The sequence below is a fragment of the Chrysochloris asiatica genome, unplaced genomic scaffold, assembly GCF_000296735.1.
Source record: "Chrysochloris asiatica unplaced genomic scaffold, ChrAsi1.0 scaffold00278, whole genome shotgun sequence".
NCBI classification, from domain to species: Eukaryota; Metazoa; Chordata; class Mammalia; order Afrosoricida; family Chrysochloridae; genus Chrysochloris; species Chrysochloris asiatica.
The window spans coordinates 2,407,343-2,418,083 of NW_006408796.1; the positions used below are offsets into that span (position 1 = coordinate 2,407,343).

General features: G+C 45.4%; 1 protein-coding gene across 1 annotated transcript in view; it reads left to right on the plus strand.

Moving 5' to 3' along the window:
- LOC102818097 (myosin-10-like) overlaps window positions 1–10,741 on the plus strand; it is a 93,868-nt gene that overhangs the window by 72,177 nt on the left and 10,950 nt on the right. Inside the window, exon 4 of the mRNA XM_006874442.1 lies at window positions 8,420–8,607. Within this exon, the coding sequence (XP_006874504.1) occupies window positions 8,420–8,607 (188 nt within the window). The remainder of the gene's footprint in view (window positions 1–8,419; window positions 8,608–10,741) is intronic.

Sequence of the window (10,741 nt, forward strand, 5' to 3'; positions counted from 1 at the left end):
TCCCACCCCTGGTAACCATCATAGAATTCTTCTTTTAGCAAGAATATTAACTTTTTACAATAATGGTCTCAGATAGTATTTGTCCATTTGTGATTGACTAATTTCACTCAGCATAATGCCCTCTGGGTTCATCCACGCTGTGAGGTGTTGCACAGATTCACTATTATTCTTCAGTGCTGTGTAATGAACAGTCCATTGTGTGTATCAAAGCTGTCTTGTCTCCTTTATCAGAGTCATGGAAACTCTTTTCTCACACATCCCTCCTGTGGGGACAAAGGAGGTCGTGCATGGGAAGTGGGGAAGAGTGGTAACAAGCAGGAGAACTTGGCAGTTTCAGAAGTTTCTGGGTCCAGGATGGAGATCCTTGAGGAGAGGAGGGAGGAGTACTTTGTGGAAATCCAGTCAAGCTCAGGGTTGCACAGCTGGAAGGAAATGGCTGAGTGCAGAGTACAGGATGCTGAGATGTTGCCCAATGTTGCTGGGGCTTCACAAAGAGTCTGGGATGATTCTGGACCCAAGGAGAGTAAATGGTAAGGACATTCTCTGCAGATCCACTACGTGGCCCACTCATCAAACCCCGCTTGTCCCTCTGTGTGTCCCTTGCTAGCTGTCTGGTTGTCCTTTGTTTTGTCCTCTGGCCACATCACAGGGTTATCCAGCAGCAAACGAGGGAGTGTGGTAATGTGTAAACAGCAGGCAGGATTGTCGCTTCCCCCACAACCTTGGGAAATGCCATTTAAAGCCATGTTGGAAGCATGTGGAGTTAATTGTGTAAAATCCTGAGACAAGTCAGAGTATTCTTCATTCTTATGTTTCAGGAAACTCAACAGCCTTTAAAGCAAAATGACTTATGTCATAAGTGAGAAGGTGAAATGGTAAAAGTTTTGCGTTTGCATTGTGTTCTAAAAGCCTAATTTATGTGGAGTCGGTATGGCACTGTAGGATAAGCAATGGACTGCAAACCACAAGGTCAGCGGTTCAAACCCACCCACTGCTCCTTAGAAACCCGATATAACGTTGCTATGAGTTTAAACCAGTTGCATGGCACTTATCAACAACAACTGAGTAAAGTTGGAATGCTGATGGCACTATAAGACAAGCGCTGGATTACAAACCACAAAATCTGCCATTTAAACCCACCAGCCACTCCTTTGGAGAAGGATGAGGCGCTCAGTTCCCACAAAGATCTGCTTTAGAACCTTAGGCGGAACTGACTTGATGGTGCGAGACAGCAACAGTAAATGAAGTTACTTTAGGGGGATACGTTTGAACTGTTCATGAGATAAGTTTCTCTATAATCTTAAAAAAACAAAAAAATAAACATCGGTTATAGGCAATCTCCCAGTTTGGAACTGAACTTAACTCCCGTGGTTTTCAACAAACAATAGACAAGTCTATAAGATGAATGGAAACACTGGGAGGTACCAGTCCCCAGAAGCATCAGCTATTTGAGATCAAAAGGGGCACCAGTTACCAGGAACAAAGTTCAGAAGGGTTAGGAAAACATGGAAGAATGGAAACAGGAAACCCCGGGAGAGATTTGCATTCTGAAGATTGCAGTCAATGAAATGAAACAAAGTGGGAATGAATTGTTGAATGGAAAACGGATCTAAAGTCTCCTGCCTAACCAAGTAACATTCTATGTATGCTTTACTTTTTCCTCTTTAAAACTTCATTTCCTGTTATAAGCATGGCTCGGATATAATCACCTGTTAGGTACGATGGAGTTCTCCTATTTGAACTTCACTGTGAGCTGGACTGTATGCGTGTATTATTTTAACTGTGAGTGGTCCATACTTCATCACTGGAACATTTTTGTTTACTTTGTATATTTGAAGGGTGGGTAGCCTCAAACTTCTTACTAAGGTAAGGAAAAGGAGTATCCAGTGCTGCTGTAACAAAATATATAGCTTCATGGCTTTAAACCACACAATTAATTTGCTTACCATCTGGAAGCCAGAAGTGCCCCTTCAGGACTTGGCTCTATGGGGAGGGTCCTTACTTGTCTGCTTCAGTTTCTAGTAGCATCTGCCGTGTCTGTCTCTGCCTGCCGGACTCTTTTGATAACTCAGAAGGGATATGGGTTTGAAGCCACCTCACTCTAGTTTGGCCTCATTAATAAAACAAAAGAAAAACCTTTTTTCCAAGCAGGATGACTGGTGCAGATCCTGGGCCCAGGCCTTCAGCACATGTTTTTGGAAGGTACACTCAATCCCCACAGCATGACGCACGATGCTTCTTGTTACCCTTAACCAATGGCCAAACCCTCTACTATGACAGGGCGCAAAGTAGGCGTTCTCCTCAGGGCTTCCTGGAAATCTCTGTGTCTCCTTTTTCGCCTGCAGAGTAACTGGGGGGTTTGAACCGCCGACCTTCTGACTGGCCGCCAAACGCTTAACCCACTGCACCACCAGGGCTTCTTATGTCCCCTAACAACTGTGCATGTGTTTAAATCTCTCACTGCACCTAGAGAAGAGTCACGTCTTCTGTTTTGCACTGACATCCTCAAGGGAACGGGGAAGGAATTATGTCTAATTTGAGAATATACTTGAGTTCATTAATTTTTAGACACGTTCTGTAAAGTCTGAAAATCTTTTTTGGGGTCCTTGGAGAATGGGGATAAGTAGAAGGAACCATGAATGTGTGTGGAGGGTCTGGACAGAACCGGGCTCTGTTAGAGGCGCATATGTATTCCTCATTGTTTACAGTATTTAATTCAAACTGTATGGACGGGGTCCTGGTGGTGCAGCAGATGAGTGCTGAACTGCTGACAGGTAGGTTCCAATTCAAACCCACCCAGTGGATTCAAGTTTAAAGCCTAGAAAACCCAATGGGGGCAGCGGTACTCTGTCACATGATGTCATTATGAGTTAAATATCTACTCAGCAGCACTTCAGAACAACAGCAAACTACAGGCAAGATCTTTTAGAAGGTGCGTTTTGTAATTTTGTGAGTTGGAAGCCCCAGACACCAATAGGAAAGGATTATAACCGTAACCATACGTTTTTAGAGACATACGAGTACACGCTTCATCTTTGAAAAGCTGGTGCCGGCTGGTCATACTTTGGTATGATCGCTCTGTGTGTGACACAGATGGTTCTGAAAGTGAGGAATTCAGCGCATGTTGTCTTTAATGATCTCAAAACGCATCCAGGGGCATGAAGAAGTGTCACCGTGAAGGGCAGGTGGTAAGATACCCCCAAATCTAAGGAAGTTGATTTACTCTCACACCACACCAACTTTGATTGGTTAGTGTCTTAGTTATAAAACAAAGACCACAAGGGGTGACTTTACCAAACAGAAATTGATTCTCTCACAGTTAGGAGGCTCTAGAACCCCCAGGGAGATGGATTGGCAAAGTGGCAGAATCAGTGGGCTCAAGCGTGGCAACAAGTTTGGGGTTGGCCCAGGACCGGGCAGTGTTTCGTTCTATTGTGCATAGTCAGTACTGACTCAATAGCACCTAACAACAAGTGAAGTCCAAATTCAAAGTGGCCGTTTTAAGGAAAGGCTTTCTAAAACCTTTGCCAGCTCTGGACAAAGCTCTTTATCTCCTCTTAGCATCTGCTCACATCTTGGTCTTCCCCTGGACCTCCGAGCTTCACAGTTCAGAGGCTCCGGACCCAAAAGACAAACTCCACTCCTGGCTCTCCTTTCTCTCTGTCTTCCTTTTCCTTCTTCTTTCCTCCCTCCTTCAGCTCATTCCTCTCCCCTTTCATCTTTGTGGGATCAAAGACAATGCAGGTCACACCCCTGGGGAGAACTCCCTTATATCTGATCCGGGTTCTGATAAGATGAAAGGTTTCTTCTTGGTCTGTTACATCACAGGGCATCATCCTGTAAAAATTGCCCTATGACATCATTTTGACCGGGTCACATACTTTGAGGGAACACAGTTCATTCTGTGACATTAGTGAGGCCCATTCACAGGGAGCACATGTTTGCCACACTGGTCTGTGGGCTACCTTAGTGCTGACTGCCCGCTGTGAAGGGCTTTGAGCTTCCTCAGGAGCCTGCTGGCCTGGTACTGACTTAGCTGCTGGCCAGGTCAGACCTACCCAGCATCTCTGCAGGAGAAGGACCCAGGGGAATCTGCCTTTGTAATGTTGTTGTTGTTGTTAAGTGCCCTTGAGTCAGTTCCAACTCATAGTGACCCTGTATAGCAGGGTTGTCGTTGTTAGGTGCCATCGAGTCTGTACCTACTCATAGCAACACTACGCACAACAGAACAAAACACTGCCCTGTCCTGGGCCAACCTCACAATTGTTGCCATGCTTGAGCCCATTGATGCTGCCACTCTGCCAATCCATCTCATTGGGGATCTTCTTCCTCTTTTTTCCTGAGCCTCCACTTTACCAAACATGATATCCTTCTCCAGAGACAGGTCCATCCTGACAATATGTCCAAAGTATGAGAGACAAAGTCTGGTCATCCTGTCTTTCAGTGGGCACTGTGGCCATGGTACTTTCAATACTCTCCTCCAACACCGTAATTCAAAGGCATCGATTCTTCTACGATCTTCCTTATTCACTGTCCAGCTTTCGCATGCATATGAGGTTATTGAAAATACCAAGGCTTGGGTCAGGTGCACCTTAGTCCTCAAGCTGAAATCTTTGCTCTTCAACACTTTAAAGCAGTCTTGTGCAGCAGATTTGTCTGATGCAATACAGCAGGGGTGGGGGACCTTTTTTCTGCCAAGGGCCATTTGGATATTTATAACATCACTCACGGGCCATAAAAAATTATTAACATAGTATAATGACTGAAATTATGGATGCCTTGGGAGGACCAGACCAGGCATTTCCCATCCCTCTTGAGGAGCAGCTAGTGAGTTTGAACTGCCAACCTGTGGTTCAAACCAACCTTGTGGTCCAGTGTTGATCTTACAGCACCACATGTCTTTCTCCTGTGGAGCGGCTGGTGGGTTTGAACCACTAGTCTTTTGGTTAGCAGGCCAGCACTTCAACTACTGTGCCTCTGAGGCTCCTTACAATAATGTTTTTGTTATTAGGTACTGTCAAGCTGGTTCCTACTCATAGTAACAGTGTGTAGCTTTCCTGTGGCTTAAAATCTTTACGTGAGCAAGAAAGCCTCATCTTTCTCCCATAAAGTGGCTAACATGTGCTTCGTGGTCCAGTGCTTACCCACAGTGTGACCGTGCCTCCTTACATATAGGGCAGAAGACAAGTGTGGCACCTTTACCGTCAACCCACAGCCTCAAGCAGTGACATGAAAGAAGATTCTAGAATATTGTGGTCACAGAATGGCGTGACTCTCTTTGCCTGCAGTTTCCATCTTTGTTTCTGTCCAAACCTCCCCTGCAGTGCTCTCTAATAGAACTTTCCAGAAAGTCAAGGTTCCCAGGGAACTGAACATAAATGCCCATGAAAATACCACATCTTTTTTTGGTTTTAATCTCTTTTGGCTGAAAGCATTTCTAAAGCATATTATAGACCTTACATTTGAGAACAGAATTATACTAAACACATGATCTGTTCCCTAATGGTCCTGGGCAGTTACTGTGAATATAAATGATTCTAATTCGCTTTAATACACTACAGATGTTCTCAGGACGTTCGGCCTTCCGGAGTCATTTTTCTTGGTTTTCTTTCTCTGTGTCATCAGTGACTGTGAGGAGAAAGGTCTTGAATTCAGGTGCCTAGGGTTCAAATCTCCTTCAGCCACTTTGTTGGTGTTGTTAGGTACTATCAAGTTGGTTCCAGAGGAAAACACTGCCCGATCCACCGCCAGGTTTATAGTTGTTAACGTTTGAGCTCTTTGTGGCTGCCTCTGTGCCAATCCATCTCTTTGGAGTTCTTCCTTTTTTTCCCTGACTCTCCACTTAACCAAGTATGATGTCCTTCTCCAGGGACTGGTCCCTCCTGATACATGTTCAAAATATGTGAGATATCATTTTGGGGCAAAGGGAGGGGAGTGATTAACCTTACAGTCTAGGAACGGAGGTCCCTGGGACCATTGGAAGAGAAGAGCAGAGAATGGAACTCTACCCAGAGAAGCAGTGATGCCTGGGATGGAGGCAGAGACAATGATGTGGGGAGATAGAGCGGCTGGAGACTTTGGACCTGGAGAGAGAGAGAGAGAGAGAGAGATGGGCAGTGTGCGGATGGGGGCAGGCTTGCGGGGTGTTACCCTTCGGTTGGTCAATGATACATGGAGGGGATTGTGACCCTGGTAAGGAAACCATGTGCGATGGGATCGATGTGAAGCTGATGTCCTCCCATGAGAACTATCACATAATTCACAATAAAGCATTAAATTAAAAAAAAAAAAAAAAGCAAGTGAGATGTAGTCTTACCCTCTGCACTTCTAAGGAACATTCTGATTGTACATCTTCTAAGACACATGTGCTCCTTCTTCTAGCAGCTCATGTCTAGTCGATATTTTCTACCATTTACAGGCTTTGTGGAGTCCTGGTGTGGCGCTGTGGGTTAATGCACCCGACTGCAAAGCCATTTAAACTACAAGGGTGGTGATTCAAGCTTACCAGGGTGCTCCTTGGAAACCCTAAACAGGGTCGCAACCGACTCAAAAGCACTTCAGAACAACAGCATAGGCTTTGTAGCCATACATGAATTATTTATTCTCTCTTGGCCTCAGCTAAGGGGCCAAGGGGATGCAATGGTTAAGTAATAGACCGCTAACTGGAAGATCGGTGGTTTGAATCCACGATCCTTGGGGGAAAAACCTAGTGAGATCTGCTCCTGTTAAGATCCCCACCTAGGAATCCCTCTGGGGCAGTGGCGCTGTCACATGGGGTTTCTCTGAGTCAGGATCAACTCAGCAGCACACAACACCACAGTATACCTCAACAACTTCCTCACCTGAAGCCAGTGTTGTTGAGTGGCGGCAAGTCTATTCCGGTGCATAGTGACCAACACATAGGGTTTCCAAGGAGCGGCTGGTTGAGTTTGAACTGACAATCTTGTGGTTCAAACTGACCTTGCAATCCCGTACTTTATCCTACAGCATCACACCAGGACTCCTATCTGGTTTCTGAGGAACTGCTGGTGGATTTGAACTGCCAACCTTGTGGCTCACAGTCCAGTGCCAATCCTACAGTGCCACCCCAGGAGTCCATGAAACAAGTGTGGCCATACTGAAAACCTGATGGGGTTACTGGCAACCTTTAAGGTCGGCCCCATAAATCTGGGGAGCTGTCTGGCAGGTGGTGGTGGTGGTGGTGTGAAATTGTACTTCACAGTTACCTTCTCCTTGGCTTCATCAGTTCTGTCGGCATCTGGAAATCCAGTGGGCAAACGTGCTTAGAACTTTCTTGCTGAAATACAAGCAAATACAGTGAGCCTTCTGAAAGCCGGAGCTCAGCGGGACTGCCTTGCTCTCCCAGCTGTTGCCAACTTTCCGCTTTTGACAGGGTGCTTACTGTTCCTGTCTCTTCTAAAAGTCTGACCTCATTTCAGTTTTGTGTTTTCCTTTTCTGACAGGTTTCTGCCTTACACAGTTCCAGCGTTTGCTAGTGTAATTGTAGTTTAGGTCCCTGTGGAGGGAGAATGTGTTTGACATTTCTGAAGAGAAGTGAAACCCGAGAAAGCCACACTTGATAGGACCCCATTGTTTTCCAGGTCTCAAGAGTTTTCCACCTTTGACAGAGTATTGTCTTCACAGTTTTTCTGTCACTCTCTATTAGTGGACTCAAAGGGTCATTTGAATCGCAAGGTCAACGGTTCAAACTAAACCAGCTGCTCGTCGGAAATCCTACACAAGGTCACCATGAGTTGGAACCGACTTGATGGCGCTTAGTGGGAAATACTTGAGTTTTCCTCATCTGACAGTGTTCTGCCTTACAATGGTTCCGGCTTACCCAGGTTTACTGTAGTTTCAAAAGTGGTCTTGTCACTTTGACCTTGCTATTTCATCCCAATGCAGAAGTTGCTGGAACTGTTCTTTGTACTGAGGAGAGTTAGGTAGGTCCCTGGGACAGAAGTTTGGGCCCAGCTTTCTCTACTGTCTTTTCTCAGGGTTCCCTTTCATTGGCTTCCTTCATTTCTTATAAACAGCAGTGGAGTAGGTGGGACAGAACTTATCTTTCCCTTGTAGTTGTTAAGTGCCGTTGAGTTAGTTACAACCCATAGCGACTCTGTATAGGGTTTCTGAGAAGCAGCTGGTGGGTTTGAACCACCGACCTTGCGGTTCAAGTATAGTACATTAACCCGTAGTGCCACACCGGAACTCCTTAGTGCCCAGCAAATGGATTTGGTGGATGCTGTGTTGGGTTGTCATCTTCAGTGGGTCCCCTGCCCTTCCCAGAGTGGGCACAGGGATCGGTGTGACACAAGGTAAAATAAGCAACACTGAGCTGCGTCCCACCGTGGGCACAGGTGAGGCCCTTCCTCATGACTCCCCAATCTGTGTGTGTAACCCCAATCCCATGTGCTTGCAGACCTACATCGGTTCCATCATTGTCTCTGTGAATCCCTACAAGATGATCCCCGACCTGTATGAACGCACCACCATGGAGCAGTACAGCAGACATCATCTGGGGGACACCTCCCCTCACATCTTCGCCATCGCCAACGAGTGTTACCGCTGCCTGTGGAAACGTCACGACAACCAGTGTGTGCTTATCAGGTACAGACCACCGTGTTCTAAACAGTGTGTGTATGTGTGTGTGGTGATCTGCAGAGCCAAGTCGCTCTCCCGACACCCTAGCAACCGCCAGGATCCCCACAGCCAGCCCTGGAAACACAAAGCCTGATTTGCTTACGGACTTTGAACGGGAGTGAAAATATTTGCCTCCATAAACGGTTGTCAGTTGAATTTTCATTTTAAGGGCCCAATAAAAGTCTCAAATGGAGTGGTCCGTTTTGAATACCTTAATGGTTGCAGCTTTCCAAAGCTCTGGGTAAGGAACGCAGTGAGGAGAACAAAGTCACACCGTTTGCTGGCTGGTGCCCTCAGTAAACTACTCCCTGTCACCGATGTACTTCCTTTCATAAGCCGCTGGTTTATTTGAATTACGAGATGTCATCCTTCTGTTTATTTAAGGAAATATCACATGATTCTCCATCTGTATTCTAGAGTGCTAGTCACGTGCTATGTATTTGAATTCTGCTTCTTTTTTTTTTTTTTGTGACAGCATTACTCTAGATAGACTCTCCCAGAATGAAAGACTTTTTAATCATCTTAATAGGATGTTCCAAAAATTTCAGCTGCAGGAAGGTGGCATGCTAAAGACATGTTAAGGTCACAATAGAAAGTCACGCATATTTTCATTGTTTTCCGTGGTGAGTGAGAAGAAACATGTAACTATTTCAGGAGAGTTTTACTCTTTATTTATTCAAATAAACTAACAAAAATTAAATTGCTTTTGTTGTTGAGCGTGTACTCTGCAAAACATCACCAATTGTAGAGTTTCTACATGTGCCATTTAGGGACATGAATGGATGGCATTCTTCCAATTCTGCTCCCATTTTCTGTTTTCTCAAGATTACTGTCATCACCGTGATCCTATATGGAGAATTCTTAAACATGCTTACGGCAGGTTTCGGTTTGGTTTTTTTCTAATTAAACTATTGTCGTATTTAAGAAAATGTCAGGGAATATTTTTGGTTCTAGGTTTAAAGATGATCTTAGAACAATAGTTTCAGGAGTTCGTCCAGCCCCCAGGGCTCCAGAAAGTCTGGTGCTTACGAGCATATGAAATTCTGTTCGGCATGACCCCCCTGTTGATCAGGATCCTTCTGTAGCATCTTTGATCACAATGCTCTAACAGTATTCGGGCACCATCGTAGCGGAGGAGGCAGTTGTTCATGAAGATAATGAACCACACAGTCCATGTTGTTAACTGCCGTGGACACATCCCATGTCTTCCTGGTCACCAGTCCATTTGTCCTCTGTTGCTCCAGGCCAATACACACAAATTCCTGGGCCTTGGATGGTCATTGACAACTTTTTAATACCACAGTCCCTACACAACACTAGGAGATAGAACAGAAGCACTAAGCATGTCATTAGGCCATTTGACCAGGATGACCCATGAAACCATGACCCTGAGCCTCCCAACCAGCTTCCTGTTCTTTATCAGGATTAGGTAAATGTGAATGACTAAAGAGGATCTCTTCACTCCTTCCCTCTGTCCCCATCCCATCTCTCTGTGTCTCTCTCTCATTTTGAGGGATAGGAACTTCTGGACAGGTGTGTTCTCTCTTCCCTCGGGCACCTGAACATTGCTAAGGTGCTGGGCTAACCTAACAATTTGAGTGTTGATCTGTCTCTTCTGCAGTGAAGCAGATGTGGGGCATTACCAAGGAAGCTGCTTGCAGTTCATCAAGATGAAATGACTTAACTAAAGACAGGAGTCCTGGTGTGGTGCTGTGGGTTAATGTGCCAGACTGCAAAGCCTTTTGAACTGCAAGGTCAGCAGTTCAAGCTCGCAAGTCGCTCCTCAGAAAACCTATATACGGTCGCTATGGGTCGGACTCATTGACTTGACAGCACTTAACAACAACAACAACAACACCTAAAGACAAGCAGAGCCTTTGGGAGCCCCAGCCCCAGGAGAATGGCCTGATGCCCAGAGAAGCTGTTTATGGGCATTCAGATTACATCAATGAAAGTCCAAGTTAGAACTGAATGATGCAGAAAGCATCAAAAGAAGATGGAAGGAATATGCAGTCACTGTACCAAAAGGAAATGGTTGATGTTCAACCGTAGCATATGATCAAGCGCCAATGATACTGAAGGAAGAAGTCCAAGGTGCACT